Here is a 27,936-nt window from a genome sequence, read left to right as displayed (position 1 = left end):
ATAAATTCTTTGCCCTGGGCGAGTGGTATATGGTAAGAGGAGATATTTTGAAATAAAAAGACCATTCTGTATAATTTAAGCCTTATATTTTGACAACAATCGTAAATATAACAATAAATTAATATAAAATTACGAGTGAAGCATAACGTAAGTACTTAGCACAAGGAACTTTAAAGTTCTTCCCCTGATTGAACAGTTCTTTAAAATTCAACGTAAATTTCAACATTTTCTATGATTCAGTTAATTTACTTCGTTGTTTTTTCTTATTTAGTTTCCAAATACGAAATACATATGTATGGATGTGTCAGGTCGTATGCAATCCAATATACCTTTATTTTCATTTCGACAGCCAGTAATAGAGGCCTGAACTAGTTCTCTACCTACAGGGCACTTAGTTTATCAAACGCTATAACATTACAATTTCAAATGCTTTTTTCAATATAGGAATAATATTTACCTACCACATTATATATTTTCTACTTAGGTAGGTATATAGGTTTATTTTATGTAAGTAATTAGCAGTTGCATAAATTAACTGTATCGAAACGAAAATAAATTTCATATAAGTTTTTATATTTAGAAGTTATGTATTATCTATTGTTTTTACGGGTGCAAACATTACCAAACGCCTCAGTCTTTCTTGTCATACAGATTTCATACAGTACTTTGTGTATGAAGACTAGATTCGTAACTTGTCATTTTACTGCCGTACTTAAATATAATCTCATTCAGTTACTTTGGTAACTAACCAGTTAGTTCACTTTGCCTTAATCTAGAGTTTCGTACCTATTAATAATCAGTTAGTTCAAGTCCACATGTCATGGCACTGAAAAGTCTTTATTTTAATTACTTTCCTAAGCTTCAGGGGCGCTCTCATTAAGAATAATTAAATGGATTTTAATTTTTCCATTTAATGTCTTAATTCGAAAATAGTTAACTGAGCGCGAACCGAGCTTGTCAGGAACCTTTGAAATCATTTTGAATTCTGAACTGCTGTTGGAACTTTTTTCCTCTGTAGTTTTTCCTCTGAGGTTTGCCTTTGGTAGAACGCGTGCAGGCTGGACATAGAGTTATGTGCGAGCTGATTTGATGGCGACCACTCGTAAGATATTGACTGATGTCGGCCTCCGTTGGAAGTTCCACCTGCCGTTCTTTCTGCTTCCACTTCCGTCTCTCCCCATTTTTCTAGCAAATGGAGCAACAAATCTTTCGTTCTATGTGCGTTGTTCTCATCTCCTCTCCTATAAGGCACCTGCCTTCCGTTCCGTTCTGTACTGCCGTTGACTAGTTTATCGATTTGGTCCCTTCGTCTATCAAACTCTTGGAAGAAACTGTTCCGCCTCTCCGTGGGCTGGTCCGGCACGTCCCTGCTGGAAGTTGTGATACGCTTTGACCTCGAGGTCACCGTTGATCTAACCCATGGCATTTTACTCGTAACGGGTTTCTCCGGTTCCCTTTCCGTTAAGAATGTTGATGTCAGCTTATGAGTTGATTTAGATGTGAAAATCTTTTTCTCTTTCTGCGACGCGTCACCATTAGTTGTTTTAGTCACAGTTTTGGATTCTCTTTTAAATCCATTTGGTAATTTCTCTTCTTTAGATGAGGTTTTGGTTTCTGTGGATACGTTCTTATCTAACTCCTTCGTGCTGTTATTATTGGCCAAATCGGTATTCATAGTAGAAAGCATGAACAAATGATCGGACAATTTTTTGATTTCTTCAGCTAAGTTCTTTCTCACCATAACATCGTGCTTTTTGTGCATGAAACAGGAGCTATCTGACGCCCTTCGCTCGACAGGATTATACCTTGGCGATAGGTAGTTGTTTTCTCTCAGTGGAGGTGGTTCTAGATCGTCTTCGTCAAATATTTCATCCGGTGAACTTCCTAAGGAGCTTCTGGGTGACGGTGAACAGCCTCCAATTGATGACCTTTCGCAGTTTCCGTTCATCAAGCATGTGATTTCATGTGATTCGTTGTCGAAGACGTACGGGCTGTTAGGATGTTCGCTCCAACGTTCTACGAAGAGACGAAGATTGTCCTTGGCGACGTCCAGCTCATGTTTGGGGGCTGGAATGGGTTTGGGTTTGTTCTTCTCGACAGGCGACCGCTTCGCGACCCACCGGTGACGCAAGCACTCCGTGGCACTCGGACGCGACCTGCGACAAAGACCCTTGTTACTATAACCCAACACCTAGAATCCTGTGCAGTTACGGGAAGAGGTTGTGGTAAGAAGATGAATTATTGAAAATGTAATGTTTTCTTTTTGTGTTTGGTAGTGATATGTAATAGGAAGACTTTATCGAGGATGACGATGATGTGAAGGTACTTAATTTATAGTAAACCATGATAATTATATATGAGAGAGTATAACTTAGTCGGGACATCTGAATGAATACGACATTTGCTACATTTACTACTTACTTATTAAACAAAGAGGGTTAGCTTCTACAAATTATTGTTAAGTTACAAAAAAGGGCGTGCAAATAATGTTAGTTACAATATTCTTTGTGTTGGTTGAAATTAAACAAGTAACAAAGGGTCTTTATCGAGGCTGAATCACACAGCTTTTTAAATAAGATATCGTACAACAAAAATGGTATTTCAATTTCGTCTCATTTCCATTAAATTATTTTTAGAAGTATCAATAACACTATGGTTTTATGTAATTATACGAGAATAAAGAAAACGGATGGATATGAGACTTAAGGGTTAAACACAAAAGGATTTGAGGGTAACACAAATGTGGTAAAATGTAAGTTTTACTACCGCTAATTCTAACTAAATAAACCTACGTGTAAGGAAGGAGAGTACTTTTTGAAAATGTAAACCAGTATTACCAGTTTACGCTTATGTTTTTCAAATATGGTAGGTAAGTACCTACATCACTACTACAATTGGTTATTATTTCTTTCAATTGTTTGCCAGATAAATAGATTATTATTAAAACCTTTATTTCTGTACATAATATCTACAACTCTATTGTCAGCTGGACTACTACTATCATCATTCCGATAGGATAATGTCGCTTAGGAATACTTTAACGATCAATTACCAAAAAAACTTGACCCCACAATAGTTCTTGTTTATTTATATCATGTGGGTTCTGTTTCTCTGGTGTTGACGGTACATTTTAAGTATAAGAAGTACTTACTCTTTGTCCTTCACCAGTAGCCTGCTGATGAAGTCTTTGGCGTCGTCTGAGATCTCATTGAACGCTTCGTCGTCGAAGTCGTACTTCGCTATGGTGACGTTCGCCATTGTCTCGATGTCGGTCTCACCCATGAATGGTGATAACCCAGATAGACTGCAAGGATTATGGAAAATAATGTTTATTTTTTATTAATTTAAACTTTATGCACGTAAAATGTACAACAGGTGGACTTAATAAATAATATTTATAAGTATGTTTGATTTTTGTTTTGGGTTCTTGAGTAGTTAACACTTTCCGAGGTATTCTATTCATATAGTGAGAACTTCAAATATGCCAAGAGAGCCAATTGAATGTTGTGGGTTTGACAAATATTTTATTATTACCTAATTACCTCCTTAATAAAATAGATGTCTGAATATTTTTGCTACGACAATGTAGCTGTATTTACACTTCTGAGTATAGGAAAAAATAAATAAGTGTTATTTCTATTTTAACTTCAAACATACAATTAGGCAAAACATTATACGACTATAGCGTCTAGTTTGGGTTGAATTACTCCTTTGGTTCACTGATTGGAATAATTTAATTACTTATTGATAATATTGTCCAAAAATGACATAGTTTAAAAATGTATGTAAGTTTACACTTAAGATAAAATGTACTTACAGAACATAGCATATAACTCCGACGGACCACATATCCGTGCCGTATCCGATCTGATCAAAGTTGACAACTTCAGGCGCCACAAACTCCGGGGTTCCAAACAGCACCTGCAGCTTCTTCTCCGGGTCGTAGAACCGGGCTAGGCCGAAGTCTATTATCTTTATCCGGTTGCCCGTCTTTGTCAGGCATAGGATGTTTTCAGGCTGAAGATAAAAAAAATAAGAAGGTAAGGAAAACGATTTTTATGTTATAAAAAAATTAAGGTACCTACTTATTTATTTATTAATTAATACTAAGTAAATTTCTGAATTTTACAATTTTAGTGTGTTAAACACATAGACAATTGGAATATTTTTTTCCAAAGATTCCGTCCTAATACATTTGACCATGCTGAAGATCAAATAACACTACTTTATGCATAAAAATAAAGTTCCGTTTATTCATTCTCAAAATACATAAAATAAAGTATTTGTGAGACATTACACGGATGACAGAAATAAAGACACAAATAAACAATCGCACAAACGATTCACGACGGACAATCATAAAACTCCCGCGCACGCTTTTCCGCCATTTTGATTAACGATTTGGAAGCGGACCAACTGTTTGGATCGAAATGTTGCTATCATTCATTATTACGAAAGTATTTGCACTGAGAGAAACGTAATGAGTATGTACCGATGTAAGTATGGTATATACCCACGTTGAACCACGTTGAGTCCGAGATAGTGAACTGTTGTCAAAAGAAGACCCTAAACCTTTCCCTTGATACAATTTCTAGAAGTAAGTATGTCGGTACTCTGCGTTTGCGCCACGATTTTAAGGATATCCGTAGAAGAATAAAGTTTCTATTATATTAGCTCAATTGCGCCCATGTCGATTAAGGGTGAGACCTACGTCGCATTGGTATTTCTTGCGGCTGAGATTATAATGCCAAGGAAGTACACTGAGAAACTAACATCTAAGTGGCAATCAAGATCTACCTACACATCTTCTTATTTTACCTAGGTTCTGAAATTTAAAATATTGTTCCTTGAACAATGAATTTGCTACGCTACTGAACTACCGATACAATCAATGTTTATCAAATGGGTAATCAATTTAGATTGCACACATATGCTCACTTATTAATCATGTGAGGACCTTGAACTAAATTTTTCGTCGAATCTATTTACAGAATAGTTTCATGTTCAGAATACTAAAGAGTAGAAACTTTGTACGAAGTTGACCTATGATGCGAACTTTATCAGTCCACAGACTGTCGCCGTTTGATTGGCCCTCTCAGACAGTGAGAGAAAGAAAGATGTCTTTAGATACCATTATACAATGATCGTCACCTAGAAATCGAGATGCATTTATGTTCTGCCGATCACACACGGATCTGTGTCATAAAGACGGTGTAAACCGTATCAGTCAGAACGAAAGAGGCCTTCACACTATTATACAAGGATTATCACCTTCAAATCGAGATGCAATATGTTCTGCCGGTGCACAAACTCGATGCCCTCACAGATCTGTCGCATGAAGACGGTGCAAGCCCTCTCTGTCAGAACGAAGTCCTCGTCTATCACTCTCTCGAACAGCTCTCCCCCTGTGATCCTGGAAATAACAAGATTATGTGTGATCATTTGTAATGGTAGTAGATATCCTGTGGGTAGTGGTGACAAAGCCTTTGAACGAGAAGTGCTGGGTTGGATCATAATTTCCTGATTGACTGAGACTTTGATGTAGGTTATTCGTCCGCAAACGCCATTACGACTTCCTGATAAGAACAAGGGTCTGCCTATGCCCACGATCCAGTGTGTGAGTCAGATACGACTGGTTCACAAAGGTCATACGAAGTGACTCCCTCCTTATTTTTTTATTTAAGTAATAACACAGTCTTATTTATTAATCTTCCTATCGAAAGTATGCTGTATGGGCATGATCTTCTACCATTTATGAATTATATAAATATTTTTTTTAGCAATACAATATTGTTTACTACTCCATCAGTAACTAAATCGAGATTAGGTATCTCTCATTAGTTTACCATAAAAGCGATCATCAGGTGAATTCTTCTGAACCGCCCGAAAATTCTAAGAACACAGTCTGCTAACCAGACTTGTACGTTGTACTATTAATAATTACGTGCTTGTTGCAAAAAATAGACTGATAACGACAAGGTCGCCGGCTGATGACTTTCTCGGCCAGGGAAAATTGGCACAAATCCATGTATTGTTTGAGTATTGTCAACAATTACGCTTTTAATCTTAAAACTGTTGCTCAGTAAAAAAATTACGGTCGAATTGAGAACCTCATCTTTTTTTGAAGTCGGTTAAAATGAATTTTTCTATTACAGAAGCAGACTACCCAATTATTTTTTATATTTATAATCTGCATAGAAAGTCAAAAAAAAAAAAGGAAAATTGAATAACTGCGGATAAAACTTTATACCTATCTATTTTAGTAAAACACTTCTTTTCACCGAAATTCTTTCGAACGGTGCTTCTCATTGTTTTCTGCATAACTTTCACTCTTGCCGTGTCCTCGTAGAAAAGAATTTGTACAAACCGTCTTTTGCATTCCAGACTTCTAATTATTAACTTTTAACAATCATAAATAGGTTGCAAGATGGCGAGCGGCCCTGACTCCGCTCGACATCTTATATATACCGTAGTTTTTTTAAAAATAATATCGTAACATATTACATAGACATTATATGCATTACGCACATACCTACCTACGTGACTTAATCAGTTATAACAATGACAGTAATTAATTGCAGGTGTTTCTATAATTTCGCAAATTTGTTCAAGTGTTTGATGCGATATAATTTTTGCATTTGTTTTATGAAGGCCGCCCGTGTTTATCTTTACTATAAGTTTTTTCTTAGTTTAATCGCTACTTGTTAACTAATTTCGTTAAAAGGTAATTCAATAAAATTTATAATTTCAAGTCATACCTAACATTCATTCAACATATCAATGCAAGTCAGTTACTTAGAAACTACGAGGTGATTACATTTAGGTAACTATCAATTCCTCTTAACTGTTATTTACTATACGGTGCTTTGAAGAATTTCACACACACGCAAAATCGATATTCGACTGTCGAAAATGTATACTTAAGTAGCTACTTCAATATCATTCTCATCTTACATGCTTCTTTGGACGCGAAGAAAAAATATTGTGGCGTGGCAGGCGCTTTTCCTAAGATTCCAAAGGTCCATCAAGGAAAAGGGCTAGGCCACCTGTTACTATCTGAATCTTAATTCATCTACAATGATGGATTAATTATATTATAGGCTTAAATTAATTATTACAACTAGAATATAATATGTACCCCGAATAGAGACTAAGTAGGTATTATGGCCTATTATAGTTAGTAGCCCTCACCACATACACTGCGGATAAGCCAATTTACTTACATTCCTATATATTGCCTATCGTTTTTCGTTTCTAGGGGGCGTAAGGGAATGAAAAGGTTTATAATAAAATTCAAATTTAGAATCATCTTGAATGGCCGCTCCCGCGTAAACAGCTGATACTCTCGCCAATCTATTTTTTTCGCGGCCCGTGACGTCATTTGTTATGATTGCAGTTCAATATTTATAAACCACAAAGAGCTCTCCTGACGCAAGACGTGTCTGCAAACGGATGTAAAACGTCATTTATTTGTCAGTATTTACATCATTATGAACTGAAATTGAAATTGTGCAGATTGGCTGCGAATTGAAAGTGGAAATCATTTAATGTGCTTTGAAGTTTACAATTGTAATTTACCTACCTACTTTTGCAGTATTCACATAGCATGTAGTAAATTGCTGAAAACAGATTTCTGCGTGTATATTAAGGAAAATGAATAGGTACTATATAAACATTTTACAATTCTTTAAACTAATCTCAACTTGGGTTTTAGAGTCTAATTGAAAATTCAATCAAACATGCGCTATGATAGGAGTAAAATAATATAAACAAATGTAGAAGCTGCCATATAAATATTTCTATGAATCGTATGCAGCTTCCATTCCTAATGCTGACTTAATCACGGCACCTGTCAATTCCATCCTATACATTAAACTTTAATTACATTATAAATACATGATCATTTCACGATCGCATTCAAGCTCGAGACGGGACGATGGCGTCTCAGTGGCACGGCGCCAACTATGTGTAGTTGTTATAGTTGCTATCTGACGTTTGACGCCGCTGCATGCTTGCCATCGCCTCCTTTTACGGGAGCACTTGACTTTGACGCGGGATGTTGGATTAGGGAGCGCTGCGTCATACGATCAAGAGGAAGTGTAAAATAGTTTATAAGTAGGTCGGATTAAGGCGTTCTGAACTTCTTTGGAACTGAACGGTTGAGTGAAAGTTCGTCTGCTTAAATGTGTCACTATTATACGATATGTGGTATCACTCCAATATACCGGAGGCATTTTTGGGCGTTTATTGACGTGCATTTTTTATAAAAGAATTTATAAGTTGTTTGTTTATATCTCAACCCGGAGGCTTTTTTATGCGTTTCCGAAGAAAATAAGACAAAAATCTACTTTTTAGACATTTCACATTTTAATTCTATGATTAGGGAGTCTATACTCCCTCACGTCGCAAATAACATACCTATCTCTCTGGCCATTAGGTATGGCAACTCTTTTTTCCTACTGTATTAATTCAATACCTAAACACAAGGATAAGGTAACAAAAAATTAAAAGTATTTCAAGGAAAGCAATGTCTTACAAAATGTATCACAGAAAAACATTTTTAAATACGCAAGTTGATGACGCCTGCGTTGTTTGGGCAGCGCGTGCGTGGAAACGGAGTAAACACGGAATTTTGTGTAAAACAACAATAACAAATGCAATGACATGTCCGGATACTTCTTTTTATCTTCATAAAAATATGAATTAAATTAATAAGACGATTTCTAAATTATTAGGGTTTGCTATCACCTCAAACTGGTAAGGATCAAAGCTTTCTAAATAGGCTAGATGAAATTGCGCTAAAACTCATTTTTTTTAAACTTTTCGACCAAAACCAGCAAAACAAGAACTTGGTGCTTTTATTTAAAAAATAAAACCGTTTAATTCCAATATCTTTCAATACTGAACCGCAGTCACTCGTCTGATTAGTTTTGAGTAAGAGTCGTAAGTGACAAAAATTTCCAAAATAGAATCTCAGGTAAGACAAAAGTGAAATTCCGTGTTATTAATGTCCAGAGGGCGTGTTCACACCTGTCGTCGCTGTCAACGACCGGCCTCATTATCGCGGCAGATTATTCATATGCCTATTAACCCTTTCCATGCGGCTGGCGTAATATCACGTATAACTTAAAACCGTTGGCCACACGGTGGGCGTATTATTGCGTCCAAAACAATTCCTTGTGTTAAACGATTAGACCAATATGAAAGTTGGTTCCCCTGTACTGTAGTTATAAACTCAACAACCTTACGTGAAACGGTGGAAAAATACTTACTTATTATTATGTAGATACGAGTGCATGGTTTACGCCGATAGTGTTGTAAGCTTTTTATATAAAAAGTCTAATAAAAGGAGAATAATATAAATGGTAAGTTTATTACTTATAATTCTTAATAATGTGTTTTACCTCGACGATAATATTTTTAAAGATAAATCTTCAGATGAGACTCAAATTGACGAGCATGAACCATATTCGCAACCAAATTTTATCGACGATGATGAGATGTCGCAAAGTATTTTATCTAGAAAACGAGGAAGAAACAATGAAATTTCTCCCGAAGCTTTTGACGAGGTCAAAGAATCTCAAGTATTTAAGATACCGCAACGAATTTTACAAAATAAAGTGAAATGTTATGATGACTCTCCAAATCCGATAACACCACACCATGTCCAAAAAAAACACGATACAATGTACAAGATATGTCAACTAGCCAGTTACTTATTGTACCCTCATAAATTAAATTTTAAGCTACCGTCGTTACATTTTATTATAAATATAGATATTTTTTTTAAAAGCATGATAATATAATATAAAAAAATGTAAAATGAGTATGTAAAAAACTGAGTGTTCATTTGCTTATATGCTTGCTCACACCCAATTGCCCAAAAAAATATTATGATTAATAAAAATTTGATTTCAATTTACTACATATTTCAGTTTTTTATAAAAAAAAATATATGCAAGTAATTTTATATAAATATTTGATATTCTTTTTGTATTTTTGCAGCAAATGTTCATTATTCTTAATCATAATTCAATTTTGCTCATTTCTGCTTATAAAGACGTTATTGTTTCAAGGTATGGCAACACCAAAATTGTCTATATAATTTTGAAAACGAAATAATACGCCATCCGCGTCTAGCGAAAGAAATTACAGAACGCAATAATACGCCTTCCGTACAGTAGAACCAGTTTTGTTATGACGTAATATCTCGCCCATCGTTTTATAGAAGGGCCTTAATACAAAACCGCCCGTACAGAGACGGCGGAATTGAAATAATGCTTCCGCATGGAAAGGGTTAATACCCGCCGCAATCTTATAGATGATGTTAAGTTTTATAAAAATGCGCAGTTTTCATGGAGATTGTGTACCTAGATGTCATAGTCTGGTTGGGGCTTCAAAAAACAGCTTAAAATATAATTGGAAACACACAAGATGATGAAGATCGTGTATATTTATATGTCTTCTATTATCTGTACAATTTGATAAACGAAGTACTAGTACGTAGTTACTATTTAAATCTCAATTTCGTCATTGTCATATAGCTGAACGAAGCCCTCTAGTCTTTTCGAGACAGTTGGGTATGTTTATGATTATATTATATGTATGTATGTGATTATATGTATGTGAAAATATTATTGTTATTGGTTGATAAGACCAATCTTAAGAAACTGACGTTATAAGATTAATGACCCTGCACCGAATATTTTAAAAACTGTTTTATTTTATTTCTACAAAAGTTTGTGTGCCTAATTTTAAAATATCTACCGTTAATCAATCCACGTTTGAAAATGCCCTTGACCAAAAACCGAAACATTCCAACAAAACAAACAGTCATACTGGAAAGATTTGCTTGCTTATTGCGTTGCGATCGGTGACTCACCTGAAGCAGCGAATGAATTTGAATGAAATGATCGGATTATTCCCAAAGAAGAACGCAGAAAGAATAATACAGACAGAAAGGAAGCTTTATCCAACAATGTACATTTAAGTTTCCAAATAATGGCACTAGTTTTTATACTAATATAAACTACACACACAGGTCCAAAAAGTGTTTTTGAAAAGTGTCATTATGATGATATGAAAAAAGATACTAGAATAACAGGAATAAAGAAATACTTAAATGGAGTAGTTAGGAGAATGAAAGCAGATTTACTAAGTGAATAAACAAGGAGATGTAAATGGGAACATTGGAGGGGGTAGGCTAGACGATCATAATCAAATCAGAAGGAAGGCTCTTATCTTTCTTACTAAGGGGAAACTTAACTTCATCACTCAGAACACAATAGAAACGTTCTTATCTTTACTAACCACAACAAAGGTGCATAATAGAAATTGTGTGATATCATTAAAAAGTTCACGAAGATGAATTAATATGTGCTCTATCGGTATTTTGTGCCTGTGATTTGCGATGCGGTCGTAGCGCGGGTGACTCACTATTCAACCCACAAATAATGGCAGAAATACTTTGATTTTGGCTGAATAATACGGTAGTTTCGGACCAATGCAACTAATGATAAATAATATTGCAGTGACACTCGACACACAGGAATAGATCGTGGAGCGGAACGTTAAACGTAATGGTTAATGTCTTCATTACATTCAATGATAAATGGACCTAATATTTGACATCAGAAGTGGGATGTTTCAGAGTGATATTTTGGGATTCTATTGATGTTCTAGAGAAGCCTGGTGATCCATTCTATGATTTCACATACAATTTGTAAGCATTACTATTGTTTTTTTATCAAAATCAGGAACATAAATTTACAATTAATTTGCTGCAACCATAGATTTGGACAATATGGCTGCAACGCTCTCATGGTATATCCCAAACAAAATACATATGTACTTTTTTGTTTTATGTTAATTAGCGTTCGCTATTGCTTTTTTAACCCTAACGTACCTTTGATGCAATATCATCCCTGAACATTATTCAACTATCTATTTATTTATTAATGTTATCTAACTACTAACTATTCAAAACTTTATTGTGGGCTTGCGCTTAAGCTTTTTAATTTGCTAATATCTGCCTGTTTTTATATGCCAGATCACGTAAAAAATAACTATAAAGAACAAACGGTCTATAAACCATTTGTATTACGGAAATGGCTATTTGCAGACGACGTTATTACTCTTAAACTCGTACGCATGGCAAGGATTTCCTGTTACTCATTATCTTTACGATTTCTGACACATTCTCCACCAAGGCCGAGATGCGCTTTCCCAACTGTTTTGCTAAGAATCGAGGTTGCTTGGAATAATATTGGTTATTATTTTAAACTGAACGTTGAATCTTGAGATTTAAAGATGCTGATCTTTTGATAATAAGAGATGCAAGTACCTATTTCGCAGTTTCTATATGTGTGGTATATATATTTTTTCATAATTTTGGTAGAAGTGATGATTTATATATGTAAGTTGATTGCAATGATAAAAATATTTCGGTGTTGGAATTATGTATAAAGCACCTACCCACTTTTATAAAGCTATAATAACAAACAGTTCTGCCCGGCTTAGCACGGTATCCTTTGGTCAACGATTTGTTTGTATAAACCTTGGGTGATTAATAAAAACTACACTAAAACCCGGAGTAGGTATAGTAGAAGAAAGCTTGAAAACAGAACCAAAGCGTGACTTTGTTTTAAACTAAGTAGGTACTGGTGAATAGTAGCTGAAACTGAATTTCACTCAATGTTTGATAAAATGCTCCTTGAATTATCACTCTAATTTTGAATTGCAGATATCTTTTTCGAATTTCAAAACCAAACGAACGAATAAATTAAAAAAAAAGTAAAAACTTACAGCTCTAACACCACGCACATGCATTTTCCCCACTCGTACGCATCATAAAGCTGTATGAGTCTGGGGTGCCGCAGTCTCCTCATGACGTCCACCTCGCGCTCCACATTCCGCCTCTCGTCTCGTCGGTTCACTGAGACTAGTTTTGCTGCCAGTTCCAAGCCTGTACTCTTCTCACGGCAAAGGTATACTGTGCCGAATTTACCCCTGCAACAAAAATGCTAAGTGTTAAATTCTATCACTCTATCAAATATTAGCACATCCTTGTTGCAAAGCATTGAAATTGGATAACTCAATCTATACTAATATTATAAAGCTGAAGAGTTTGTTTGTTTGAAGGCGCTAATTTCAGTAACTAATAATTCGAATTATATGTAAAAATATTAAATAATGTGTTGAATAGACCATTTATCGAGGAAGGCTTTAGGCTATATAACATCACGCTGCAACTATTAGATTAAGAAATAATGGCAAATGTGAAAAAAAACGGGGAATCCTTGAGGGCTTCAATGATACCCAAAATAACTATTCAATGCGGATGAAGTCGCGGGCACAGCTAGTAAAGTAATAAATGACTAATTCAATAAAACATTTTGAACTGTACCTACATAATACCAGGATATTTAATTATGAAAGGTACGGTACACAAATGTTCTTTTTGAACTTCTTAATTATTATGAGTGCCCCAAATTGCAAGAAGATTGTTTAAGTGGGTAAAGAGTGTATTTGTAAAAACCAAAGAACAAAGTCACTTGGTTTCTTTTTGCATTTTCATATATCGCCCACATTTAATCTCATATGACACACAGCTACTCAATTTTCAAACAAATCATAAATCACATTTCACTTGGAGTGTTCTCGATATCTTACGATACAAACTAATTCACATAGACATACGAAGATACAGACTAGCAGACATTAGACATGACTCACCGTCCGATCTCCGATAGCATATCGTAGAAGTCGTTGACATCTGTGCCCCTTTTGATGCTGACATCGCGGTTCGGGAATGGAGGCTCTATTTCTGTAACAACAGTGCTTTTTGTTAAAATGTAGTTGGAAAAATCCTGTCTGTAATTGTGTTTTTAGTGTTAATTTCAGTAATAAAATAAAAAAAAATTGTCGTGTGATTTGATTAATGTGGTAAAAAATGATCACAGGTAAACCAATAATTTTTTTGAGTACCTATGTTTAAATTTTGCCAATAAAAGAAAGATTTGATGTTCAACTGAGTTTTTTTTTTTGCTAAAACATGGCATGATCCACAAGTTAATGCTGGCATAAGTGTAAAAACACTCTTAAACGGTCTCACCAAAAAATAAAGATGAACTTAGGTTATTGCCTTATTAGAATATGATAAACGGAAAAGGATACAACAACATAGATCTGTATTTAAAAAATAAAAGGACTTTGCTGTAGTTGATTGATGAGTAAATACAAACACAAACAAATCGCAGTCTTAAAAGATTTCCTCTAATTTCGCCAGCGACGAAGCTTCGAGTTTGTGCATCTTTAATATGAAATCGATGAGTAATGTCAGGCTGACGAACGCATAATGGCAGCAGTGCGTTCAACTCTAGCATTTAATAGTTGGTCCTAATGTCAATGCAATTAAATGCAAGACGATCTGATGACGGGTGAACTTAGAAACAGAGCATCAACATTCGTTCATTGCCCACAATAATTTAATGTTTGGCAAACATTTTGTGGTTTACCCTTCGAACATTGACATTCCGTGACAGGAATTTCATGAAAAGAGAAAGAAGTATGCAGTGCGTGGCAAGTGAAAAAGATGGAGTCTCTGCCTACTACTTCCAGGAAAGAATATACAGTCGTACGAAGGCAGATTTTACGAGAAGTCAAGGGATATAATCGGCCGTTACTTAATGAGCTTTAAAAATGATCCGATATTGGAGATATGCCAAAATATTTTTAATTTGGCCTTTGTTCTTGAGACAAACACGCAGGACCACGTGCAAAAACATACAGATTTTTTTTAAATATTACAATAGGTATTACCTATTTTTATTTATAACATAATTAACTTTAAATAAGTAAACTTTTAGATTTGATTCACACCCAAAATCAATAGCTGATGTTATTAACTCGTAGGCAGATAATAACATTATTAACATCTACATATGTATTAAAAGTCCAAAGTATAAAAAGAAGATACTTTTGGTTATAACTCATAGTATTGCTAGTGATATTTTTTTAAATTTATGTACTTCAGTTTGGTTCTAACCTGAAAAACTATCGTCAATAAGATGAAAAGAGTTAAGAATATCTTGCAAAACAAAATAATGACAATATATTTAAATTTTGGCAGATCCAAAGATCGAACATAATTTCAGCCAGTATGTTTTTGCGTTGTTAGGCGGGAAAACTATCGCTTTAAAAATAAAAGCGATGAATGGGCGGTTCGATCGTTCGGCCAAAGACTTATGTGACCTTCGGTCTTGGGCTAATAGCATACTAGTACTGAATGTTGGACGCCGGCCGAAGAATACCACGTGCATTTTCTGTTATAGTTATACAGGAAACAATCGCATGATCGCTGCACTACATATGTATATATTGTTAGATGTTAGATATGTTCGTGCCAGAATGTGTCTTATTATGTCGTTAGAGTTAAATTGATAGATGTAAAAGATATTTAAATGATCTTAATAAATTTGGGATGAAAGTATCTATGTTTAAGATGTAAGATATCTGAACACGTGAGTGACGGATAAAAAGGTAATTGTATTAACCTGCCAAAGTGGTAGTTTAATTATTTATTGGTTTGCTTAAAATGTCAAGTAAATTTTTAATGATCATTTATATGTTGTAGCTAAAGGAACGAGGCCGGAATGTACTTATATTTGTCATTGTCAGCAATTTCCACATAGTTTTATTTAGCTTGGCGTTTACACGTAAAATCATCAGGGAGGCTTGATAATTAAAATGCCATAACGATGTTTCGTTGCCGTAATCCTTAGAGACAAATGAGAATTCCTTCAAAACGCTTCGGAAACTGTCGACGGACGGACGAAAATAAATGGGAATGCAGCGCGATGCCAAAATGTTTGTTTATAAATGATTTTATTCATGTGAGATAGTATTTCGACCTTTGGGAGGTTTTTGCTTTGTGTACGTTAAAATCTTACAACTTAAGAACTTAAAACTCTTTGTTCAAAGTGATTGCGCGTGTCTACACAAGCATTCTCATTTAGAGCAACAACTATGATCCATGTACATACATACATGTGGTCACGTCTATATCCCTTACGGGGTAGACAGAGCCAATAGTCCCGAAAAGACTGAATAGCCACGTTCAGCTGCTCGGCTTAATGATGGAATTGAGATCCAAATAGTGACAGGTTGCTAGCCCATCGCCTAAAAAAATGATCGCAATTTCATAAGCCTATCCCTTAGTCGCCTTTTACGACATCCATGGGAAAAAGATGGAGTGGTCCTATTTTTTTTTGTATTGGTGCCGGGAACCACACGGCATCCATGTTGAGAGAGGATTTTTATTAAATGGTCTTGGAGGTCAGACGGGAGTTGCTCTGTGTTATTGCCGAGTCTTGATCGTGGTCAAAGGTGACCCCGGGCTTGTTCCCAGAGGAGACGAAACCATAAGAACGTTAGAGCATGATGATCGATCGTGAAACCTCATATAGTTATTGATGTGAGCATCATAAACATAGTATTTGGTATTTCCGGTATATGGTTACCTGTCTGCCAATGCGTCTACGTAATATGTGAGAATGAGAAGATACGTAGTCGTAAATTTGATTCATGAAACTGGATGATGACGTAACTGTATAGTATAGTCATAGTAGGTAAGATATATTCATACAATGCCATTTCTTATCACTATAACTTAGACATATACATAAATAGGGTAGACAGAACCAACAGTCTTAAAAAACTGATAGGCCACGTTAAGCTGTTTGGTTTAATGATATAATTGAGATTCAAATAGTGACAGGTTGCTAGTCTGTCGCCTAAAAAAAGAATCCCAAGTTTATAAGCATATTCATTCTTTTCTTACGGTACCGGAAACCACACGGCACAGAACTTAGACATTTATGCGTATTTATAATAAAGTACTTATACCTACATAACAAACATAAAATCACGTCTATTTCCCTTGCGATGTAGACAGAGCCAACAGTCTTACTTATACCTATTTCATCATCATTAATTTATATTGTGTTAAAAATTTTAAGTGGCTCCTTTTTATTATTCTGGATATCACACGACATGTTTGTCGTGTATGTGGTATTGAAAATTTCGTTTGATAAATATTAAAATCATCTTCCTTACCTCCAACAGGGTCTGTTTCGTCCACGTGGATCATATCTGATGATCTGAAACAAGATACAATGTTTTAACTAGACATAGAAGTTATAATTTAATTAATTAATTTAATCTTTTATTTTTATGTATGTTATAATTTCACTTCAACACTTCCTCCACCAATCAGAGGGAGGGGTAGGCAGAGATACCACCTTTCCACTTGCTACAGTCCCTCCATACTTCTTTCGCCTCATCTACGTTCATATCATTTTTAATATTTTGTTAAATAAAAAAAACTAAAAAACTACGCTTTATTGCTAATCAAACTAAAAAATAGAAAATAAAAATTAATGACAAAGGAATTATAAAACAGTAGTAGCAAGTCGAACAATCAGTTATAGTCAATTACCTCGGATTAAAATTATAACAAAATTAAATTTATAAACAAAACAATTTAAATCAGAGTAAAAAGCGTGGGGTGCATTTTACTTCATTTTCATAACTCTCTTGTCATAAATATATGCTAATAGAATGATTTTAATATTAACTACATCAGGCACCCCACGCTTTTTACTCAGATTTAAATTGTTTTGTTTATAAATTTAATTTTGTTATAATTTTAATCCGAGGTAATTGACTATAACTGATTGTTCGACTTGCTACTACTGTTTTATAATTCCTTTGTCATTAATTTTTATTTTCTATTTTTTAGTTTGATTAGCAATAAAGCGTAGTTTTTTAGTTTTTTTTAAACTATTATTTATTTTCTATTTTTTAGTTTGATTAGCAATAAAACGCGTAGTTGTTTAGTTTTTTTATACAATTATTGTTTTGGAAGTTAACACTTCTAGTATAACTATCTTACTAGAAAAGACTTTCGCAACCATGCGCCCATCGTCGGAGGTTTTCACATCTAACTTTCTTAAAGTTATATGTGGCCTGATTGGATTAAATCTCATAATATTCTCATCATCATGATTCTTTTTTAGGCGATGGGCTAGCAACCTGTCACTATTTGAATCTCAATTCTATCTTAAAGCCCAATAGCTGAAGGTGGCCTATCAGTCTTTACAAGACTGTTGGCTCTGTCTACCCCGCAAGGGATATAGACGTGATTATATGTATGCATGTATGTATGATGATTGTTAAACCCAGTTGAAAAGAATTTTATAGTGATAAATCACTGTTAATAATATTTTTGACTATCCAGCAAACATAACAATTTTCGATTGTGGCCTTGCCAGGAATCAAACCACAAGATTAAGAGGCAGATTGATACAGGAACAAAAATATTTCAAACATACCTCCACTGCCTTTACAACCAGGAACGCAACAATGTTTATCTGAAGACATCGTGGCACTTTTGTAGTAAAATCTGTCTTTCACAAAAACAAACACAAACTTGGGACTCCTATCTCAAATAATCAGGTACTTTTTACAGGAGTCCTATCTCAAAATATCTGCACAACACAGTGAACACAGTCAGAGTCCAATCTCAGATGATAAAATCACACGAATATCCGGAAGAACAAAGCTCGACTCAACGGAAGATTCCAAACTCCAAATAACGACAAGTTATCAGCACAAAACAAAGTGCAAATAGGTAAATACACAGGCACCGGTAAAAAAACAGAAAGAAAGTTTACAGGTGTTAGAATCGAATTCAAAACTTACTGCAAAACTTATTTTACATAAATAAACAAACTGTCACTCATTTTCCAAGCGAGTATTACAGTGTTGCTATTATAAATATGCAAAAGTTACATAATGTTAATTCAAGAATCGCATTAATATGTTAAATACGTATTAAATATCGCAAAGTTCTGTAGGTAGTAACTTTATTCTTGTATTGTTGTAAATTTAGTTGTTCAATTTTCATTTATTACTTTTGTTTTATTACTTATATATTTTTTATTGTTTTAAAATATTCTACTAATTCTACTATTGTTTCTAATGGTAATTCTAAATGGAGCGATGCGATGAAATAAAAAAGCCTCAGGTTAATAGTAACATTATATGGAAATATATTACATCTCTTTTTGGACTCCTTATACGTCAGAACTTCTTGGTTTCTTGTATGGAGATTACTGGCACTGGTGCTATCTCTGTCTCTCTTACTCTCATACGAAGGATCTAAAAATGAATTTATTAATCCTGGCAGTTTTAATAAGGATAATGAGAAACTCTTATCAAAATATTGCATTGTCATCGGTCCTTGATACGTGTGCAAAGTTTCAAGTTGATCAGACGTTTAGAAATCAGTGAAAATTAAGCTCAAAGATTCCGTTACATACATACATACATACATACATACATACATACAACCCAAGCTAATAAAAGCGTAGTAAAAAATTAAATGGTAGAAAAAAGCTTTATTTAATATGTTTAACTCTCAGTTAGATCATGCTTTCACATATATTTTATTTTGTATAATAAAGTATAAATATATAAAGTTCCATACAATATTCAGAAGATTTATCACTAACAGATGATCTAGAATTCAACAATCGTCGGGAACCATGCGCGCGGTTTTGGCAAAAATGCATCTTGTTCGGGTTGCATAAAGTGCATTCTTCGTAATTCGCTGAGCTGCAGCAGTATGTAGGCCGTCTATTTGGGTCTGCAGTCCAGACGGCTGCTATTTTACCCACTTGGAAAATGATAGTTATGCTCAAAGCCCTTCTCAATAACAACTGGATATTTCTGCTGCTGTGACACTTTCTAGTAGGTAAATATTTTGTTTATTTTTATTACAAAACAATAACTAATAAGACTTCACGTATTTTCATATTTTCATGTCTTACTTATATTATGGGGTTAAAGACTTATGCTATAGACTTTTGTGATAATGGACGGTCCTGGAATTGAATTACGGACTTGCTTCGTATTTATGACTTAATCGTAAGTACTGGATTTTTACACAAATCCTTTGAAAAGTATGAGTTTAATAAGCTTATTGGATAAAATCTCATGATGATGCAGGCGAATATTTAAAGGGGGGATTGATATTGTTACTGAAAAAAATATATTAAGAAAAAGTTAAATGCAACAATATACCTAATGTTGTTCATGTCACCCATTTGTTCGTAAAACTGATTTCTTATTAAATCTGAACCGCCTTCAATTATAAGTATGTATGTATCTTTACCTCTTTACTACGATTTTATGTATTAAACTAGCTTTCCGCCCGCGACTTCGCCCACGTGTAATTCGGTTATATATAGCGTTTTTTAATGATCTCGTACAGACAGTTGAAGTATAGTAGTTAGGAGTTGAAAGAAAATTCTTACGAAGTTATACGTACATGTGAGGCTATTAGGTTGACCTGATAATAAAAAGTAAATCTCATTAACGTTAAGAATTTAGGTGAAAATGGATGCGGACAAATTTCGTAGCTGTTTGTATGGGTAGTGTTAACACAAAATAGGGATTTAAAGGCGTGATGTTATTAATGTTATGCATGTATGTACATAATTATGTATGTTATTATGTATGTTAAAGAGACGACTGAAAGTTGTCATACAAAGTCTTTTTTTTTAAGGATGGGAAATCATCAAATGACCTCTCCCGCTCTGGGTGGAACGGAAGGGAGTGTCAGACTTTTACTGACTAAAACCCACCTCGTTCCTTCAGTTGCCCTTTGCGTTCCGGGGCCACGGTATCTCGTTAGAACTTTCCCGCAGCCCCGGCTCAGTTTATCCCGTTTCCCCCCCTTGGGGGTTGACATTTCAAAAATCCCTTCTTAGTGCTCACTTATGTTACTAAAGGAACCTCTGTTCAAAATCTCAGACTCCTATACCGAGCGGTTTCGGCTGTGCGTTAATAAATCAGTCACCCAATCGCACCCCCTAAATCACGATTGGAGGGTAGTTTGAAAAAACTTATAATGTCAAACATATTTACTTGCCTATGTACGTGTTCATGCCAAGTTTCAAGTTTATAAACCCAAGGAATAAGATTTTTCATAGAAACGTTTTTACCCCTTTTCCCCCCCTTGGGGGTTGAATTTCCAAAAATCCTTTCTTAGTGCTCCCCTACATATCCCAAGGAACCTACATTCCAAATTTCAGCTGTCTACGACCAGTAGTTTCGACTGTGCGTTGTCTGTCAGTCAGTCACTCAGTAATGGAAGAGTTTTATATATATAGATTTAAGTATTAAAACAGTGGTTGAAATTAGATTAGTCACGGCAATATCATAACAGATTGTTGTTAAATTGCGTTGATGTAGTTTTACAGGCATTAAAAGTGGAATGGGACAAGGCCGGCGTCATATATATAACTTGCTGTTAGTGATCGTAAAATAACTGGCTGGTAATTCTGAAAGAGAGGATTACAGTTACTAACTACCCCGGTAAGTAGTAGGTAAGTACTCCAAGTACTTAGTTCCTTTTTTGAAGTAACACTTGCATGAAGGAGCTAAGCCCAAAACTTTGGGCCAATGGTCTAGAATCCAAACGGAACTGTGATGAGACAGATACAGTGTTTGTGTAGTCGATACAGTATATATATTTTTTTTCAACTCGTCTTGAACAACATAAAACAGTGAAGTTTAATTTGTTTTATATTGGCACATATATCCAATGCAATAAACACTTACAGCTGTCGGCGGGTTTTCTTAAACACGCCTAATGGACTCATGGCATTAAAACGTTACCATTTGGCAGTTTTGGCACCTCTGGAGATTTATCTCGACATCACTCTCACCACTTGTCCTATAAATTCCACACGTCAAAAAACTAAGAGCTTAAACTCAGCTGAACTAGATCAGATTCCATGAATTATTCACGAATAAATTTTATAAGTTAAATCATATAACGCGTTAATGTTAAAATACTACAATATTATTTTAGTCAAATGTTTATGGCTGTATAGACACAAATTTCTTGGTTAACAAAAATAAATGCATATATTTTTTATGATATGCCAGTATTATTTCTTTTTTTTTTAATGTTCTTTATTTTTTATCGCAACAAGGAAGTGAAGATGGCTACTGAAGTTCGAATTGAGAATGAGTCAATGATTGTATTGGCATCAAAGCGCGCCACGTCAGACGAACGCCAATAGGTAGGTATGGTATTCTTGCAAATACGTCATGCCTCATGCATGATCTCCATACAAATAGAGGGTACGTGTATCTCACTTACTCTATTGTTGTTACATTCTATGGAAATAAACTCGCAATCGGTCAGTTGTGGAGTCTGGATTTGTTCAGATAAATTGTAAAGTTAAATCGTCAGTTTTAGAAGTTACCTACTCGTAGATGCAATTACGTATTGTTTTTAATTGCTGCTGAATTCCACAAAAATATTCGAACGTTAATTTCCAATTTACTATAAATGAAAACCAAGAAGAAAGATTCCATTTCTTTAAAAAAGTTCCCTAATTTCGAATGTTTTCGAAGTAAGAAGTCAAAAGCGGTTGTCACTACAACCGGCTTGTGATAGGAGAATGTTCGCGGGTTCAACAACCCGAATTCGCTTTCCAAACTTGTTTTCTGATAAAAAAGGCACACATGAACAAACGTCCACAGCCAGTAAGAAAGTCGTTCGACAATACTATGCCACAATAATTGCACACCTACTTAAATTAAAAAAATAAGAATTTTAAGAATTGCTTTACCTAATGCTAGTGCTTATTGTTAGCTGCAGAATTATTCAATTACCCAAGGCCTCTGGTTAGGATTTCCCGGAATGAAAGTCCACTAATTTACTTGTGATGTTCAATTTTATGCCTCTGTCGAATGTCAACAAAATCAGTCCAAATGTTTCGATGTCTTATTTTACTATCTATGGAAGTATTTATGAAGTATTATATACAAAATATGAGAGAGCGCTATATGTTTACGAGCGAAGACATGGGTAAAGCTAGACCCGCAAGGATTTGCCCGTATTAACAAATGTGCTTCAATATTTTCTTATTATTTTGTTTTTTGTACTGAATTGTATTAAAATAGACTGTAGAGATTGTCTAGTGATTTTTACCTCCTTCAAAGAAATTCCAGATTTCAAAGGATTTCTACTTCGAAGTGTTTGCCGTGTGAGAATAAAATCATTTTTTATACATGAGCGTTAGAAACTATGCCATGTTTTATTCTTTACACGTGCATGTAGACAACAATAGTGTCCGGTTATGGCATGGAACCTTCCATTTAAGGCATGTAACGACTGATCATCGTACCACTAGAGGAAAATAATAAAAAAAATATTTTATGTAGGTATTTTATGTTTGCGCATTACCGTTTGTGGTTTTTGAGTGGACACTTAACAATACTTTAAACCAATCAAGATGTGTATGTGTTATTATGTATTTATTGTGGATGTATCCACAATAAAATATAATTCATCAAAAATAAGAAGATTAATAATTCGTTAGATGATGACTTAATTCATACAGTGAACGATCGGTTTGATTTTCATTTAGAATCGGCCTCAAGAGTGAGAGATGAAATAAAAACCCGAAACAGTCATTCCTGAAGGAAACTGGTTATCAAAAGTGATCACCAATAGAAATGGGAGTAAAGATGGGAAAAGAAGATAATTAATGAGTTTTGGACCCACAAAATAAAGTTATTAAAGTATCAAGTAGGTACTTATTTACTTTAAGCGCGTCGATGTCTTTTGCAGGACCAAACTCCGTTAAGTAAAGGTGAGTACCTATATAAAGACATATTTTATGTAGGTACTCATTTTAAAACCTTTATCGTTTACTTTTTTTATTTAATTTATCATTGCCGGTTGGTAAGATGTAGACTCTGTTCGAAAATTTATACAGATTTAAATTCTAAGTTAGGCACAGTCTTTATATATCTTTGGAATACATATTTCCTAATGGGAGTGTATGTGAGTGAAACCTATAGAGTTCATAGCTTTAAGAGTCAATATAATATTAGGCAACACACTAAACCCAATAACGTCTTTATCCTTAACGGAATAGACTGAGCTAATTGGCACGGCTCGAAGGCTACATTTAGCTGGATGGCACAATGATGGAATTGAGCACAAACACTACCTGTTTCGTTTTTAAAGTACCAAATATTTTTTTGGTGTCAATGGAATGCGAGCCGAGGTCAGACTTTAGCCAGACGGTTATTCTCGACCACAGAGCACTGAACGATCGATGACGCCATCTACCTTGCTCTGTGCTCCCGACCTTCTGTCAGCATCGGCGAAGGAACCGTTATTTTAAAATGTGTTGTCTCAAATTATTTGCACGTTTTCGTAACTAATGGTAAATGTAAAGTAGGTAAGACTTAAGGTAATCTAAGGTTAATGTCATGAACGTAGTACGTCATTTATATACATAAAATTGGCTTAATGATAGAATTGAGATTCAAATAGTGAAAGGTTGCTTGCTCAGTGCATAAAAGAAGAAACCCAAGTTTATAAACTTAGTTTAGTCGCCTTTACGACATCCATGGGAGTGAGACGGAGTGCTCCTATTCCTTTTTTTTATTATTGCCGGGAACCACACGGCACACAATCGTTATTTGGAGTTTATATATCAGTTACTCTTCCAACTCCTGATGGCTTGGTTGAGTCCTCAGCTTTCTGATGATTAAGATTAAAATATTAAGAGATTCAATAATTTGAATTACGAGTAATAACGCTGTAGAACGTGTGTGCCAGCTGTTTATTTTTGCCCGTACTTATTGTAAAAGTCAATTAAGGGAATATATAACTTAAACTTGGGATTCTAAGAACCTAATTCCTAAAAAGGCCAAAACATTTAGGGCCATTGGCTCTGTCTACCCCGCAAGGGATATTCACGTGATATGTGTATGTGAGATGTCAGATTTATATTCTCGCAGTATGTTAGTCGCTATCTAGGTCACAACATGGACTGAACAAGTCATTTTACCGCATTATTGTGATGCAGAACACGCAAATTTTACACTGAAACTGTGATTCCTATTTACATTCATTGAAACCGGACTTAGCGTTAAATTCTAAATTATTATTTATGCCGTGTGGTTTCTGGCACTTAAGAATAGAACCATTTCAAATCTTTCGTATGTATTATATGGATGTCGTTAAAGGTGACTAGGGGATAGATTTCTGACTAACTTGAGATTGCTCTTGTAGGCGATGGACTAGTAACCAGTGTCACTATTTGAATCTCAATTTTGATCATAAAGCCATACAGCTGAACGTGGCCTTTCAGTCTTTTCTGTTGGCTCTGTCTACTCCGCAAGGGATATAGACTATATATATAAAATATGTATATATAAATAAATTTTGCTATACTCTACGGGGTTCATTTTGTACCCATTTTTAAGCCAGTGACTATGGTAGTAGTCAGAACTGAATTGTGAGAAGAGATCTTTTCATGGGATAAGGCTGCCACTGATTTTTATTTGTAAAAATTTGTAGGTTTTTTTTTCATATCTTTCTTATATCTAATCTTATACTCGTAATTATAATGACTAGCTGAATGTCCGACATATTAACGCGACCCAAACAGCTGGGGTTTAAAAAAATTGAATGTAGGTACGTTGCTTATGTGATCTTAGGGTGCACTAAGAGAGTATTTCCCGAAATTCTTGCGAAACGGGAATTATTTGGTTATACGCTGTCGGATTCTATTAAAGATATGTCAACAATACATTCTGTTGCGCCCATAGTTAATTTCCTATGAGTAGTGTTGTGAAGAATCCGGCCCTGGTTAACGTTATGCATACATATCACGTGTTTTCTAGACGTGATTCGTTTGTAACAACCACATTACAACGTTCCGAAGCTTTTGTTTTAAAATCAATGAATAAAAATGGAGAAGGAATTCAAATAGGCTCAGTTATTAGTACACCTGGAGTTCTATACTCGAACTGACTGACTACTTAGTAGAGACGAGTGATATTAATCGATATACGGAATTATATTTGATGTCGAAAGGTTTTTTATTCCAAATTTAGCAAATACCTTCGTATCTACATATTTATTCGTCTTGCCCATTGGAAAAATTGTATTTTATTTGAATGATTTACTCGAATTATTAAATTAAAAAAAAACCTTATTGATTGTATTTGGGAAGGCCTAGACGAACGTATCTTGAACAAAACTGGGATGTTCTGGTGAAAGATCAGGTTAATAGCACCTATCTTAAAACAATGAGCTTGATAGCATGCATATAATCATAAACTTATATATGTAGATTAAAGAAAATGAAGGACGTAGGATTCGTACCAAGTAAAAAGATATAGGTTTCTGAATAGGTACCCGTCCGGGAAAAAGCGGCGAATTTTATGTAGGTACCTATGTATTTATTTTTTAGATCACATCATGGGGAATTTGTCCCTGGTTGCGTAAGGATGTTGGTTAATGTAGGGTCGAGGTTCCTATGTATAGTAATTTGTCAATTACTGTCTTATTATTGTCAATTAATCCCTTAATTGAAAGTGGAGTATTTGAAAAACGATGCCGCACCGAGCCGGATATAATTGTAGATGTCATTGTAGTTTAGTATCAATTTGTTATGAGTAAAAGTTTTCAAAATCAAATCATTATCTTTACTTTTAAAATTCAACAAAACATATCCAATAACAATTTTTGAGCAACATAAAGGCAGGTTACTATAGAGATAACATTATCTGCTTAATTGCACTTCATACACCTTATATCTCTGGACAATACGTTCATGTTATCTAATCAATAATTTATTTTGGATTTCCTTGTAGAGTGGCTTATCTGCAGATTAACGGCTAAGTATCAATCCATTCTATAACATATTTGCGTGTTCTATACTTGATTCTTTAGCTATTAGGTAGGTCCAAGTAGGTAGGTATTCTTTTTATTCTTAACCAATTTTGTCATTGCTGCATTTTTTTGAAATCGATGTAATGCAGACTTGTTAAAAATCATTTAAACGATGACTCACAATTTTAATCATTTAATTAATTTCTTTGTTGTTATAGAAGTACTTGAGCAATATTTAAATTTCAAGATTAAGTTTAATATACCCTTTGTTTTACATACATTGCTACGAGTATTCTAATATACCTATTAGTGCTGAGCAAAATGCTTTCTATGTTCCTTCCAGACATTAACCCTATCCAAAATCTACATGTTTTATTTTCTTGCGACTCTGTGCGTTGACACACACTTACTCATTGATGAGATCAAATGGGACATGTTGATAGATATATTCAATTCGTATAGTTGTCATAACAATTCACATCGTCGTCTGGGTCACTCATCTACGTCTAAGGTGATAACGGTTCGAAAGTTATGACCGCGAGTGGCGACAGCCAGACGGCTTGACAAAAAACTATATTCTACATTTCTAAAGACCTATTAACACGTTAACATGCTGCCTTTAAGATAGAAAGATAAATAAAAGTTGGAAAGACTGTTCACTTACTTCGTAGCCGTCCTTAGCACATATCACAGCAATGCACCCAAAAAAAAACTTAGGTATATAATTCTCTTTTTGAATTAAAAAATAGCACAATCCAAGGCCCACTTATACGGTTCTATGAAACACACTGGCACAAAATAAAATCTGTTTCGTAACTCACTAAACGAATCCGCGAAAAAGAAAAACAAAGAAATGGTTGTTTCTATATTTGAATTAGTGCGTTCGGTGCCTGCACAGTTGCGTCGCCAGCGCTTCGTCGCGACTGACGCTGAACGGCGCCGATCGTGGTGGTTCTAATTTTATCGTACCAGTAACACGAGATAAAGCCGGTCTTTTTTCAATCATTTGATTCGAAACATCAGCTGGACAGGCCTCGGGAAAATCTAAGTGCGAATGAGACGTTGTTATTCTGGGCGGGCGATGTCGGCGCAAACTTTATTTGTTAGTTTCAGGATGTATGAACCTCTTAATTTGGCGTAGTTTTTTCTTAAATTAG

General features: G+C 34.8%; 2 protein-coding genes across 2 annotated transcripts in view; one reads left to right on the top strand and one right to left on the bottom strand.

Moving 5' to 3' along the window:
* Positions 1–27,936, top strand: part of LOC132903040 (tRNA-cytidine(32) 2-sulfurtransferase-like) — a 198,856-nt gene that overhangs the window by 111,002 nt on the left and 59,918 nt on the right. The gene's annotated exons all lie outside the window — the stretch shown is intronic.
* LOC106135594 (myosin light chain kinase, smooth muscle) lies at positions 61–27,718 on the bottom strand. The gene is made up of 8 exons (XM_060950220.1): positions 27,444–27,718; positions 17,116–17,159; positions 13,735–13,825; positions 12,805–13,008; positions 5,272–5,413; positions 3,818–4,017; positions 3,152–3,304; positions 61–2,156 (listed from the first exon to the last, which is right to left on the bottom strand). Exons 2-8 carry the CDS (start codon positions 17,147–17,149, stop codon positions 974–976), a joined length of 2,007 nt encoding a protein of 668 aa, XP_060806203.1. The 5' UTR covers positions 17,150–17,159; positions 27,444–27,718; the 3' UTR covers positions 61–973.

The sequence above is a fragment of the Amyelois transitella genome, chromosome 21 (assembly GCF_032362555.1).
Source record: "Amyelois transitella isolate CPQ chromosome 21, ilAmyTran1.1, whole genome shotgun sequence".
In the NCBI taxonomy this organism is placed as follows: Eukaryota; Metazoa; Arthropoda; class Insecta; order Lepidoptera; family Pyralidae; genus Amyelois; species Amyelois transitella.
Note: the sequence above shows the minus strand (reverse complement) of the source record. Positions and strands in the feature narration are given on the sequence as shown.

Bases quoted from the DNA above. Each gene is read 5' to 3' on its own strand.
- LOC106135594 (XM_060950220.1), bottom strand. From the start codon at position 17,149: ATGATCCACGTGGACGAAACAGACCCTGTTGGAG. The intron at 13,009-13,734 runs GTGAGTCATGTC...TTTTTGTTGCAG, and splicing joins ATGCTATCGGAGATCGGACG to GGGTAAATTCGGCACAGTAT. The intron at 5,414-12,804 runs GTAAGTTTTTAC...TGTTATTTCCAG, and splicing joins ATGTGCGTGGTGTTAGAGCT to GATCACAGGGGGAGAGCTGT.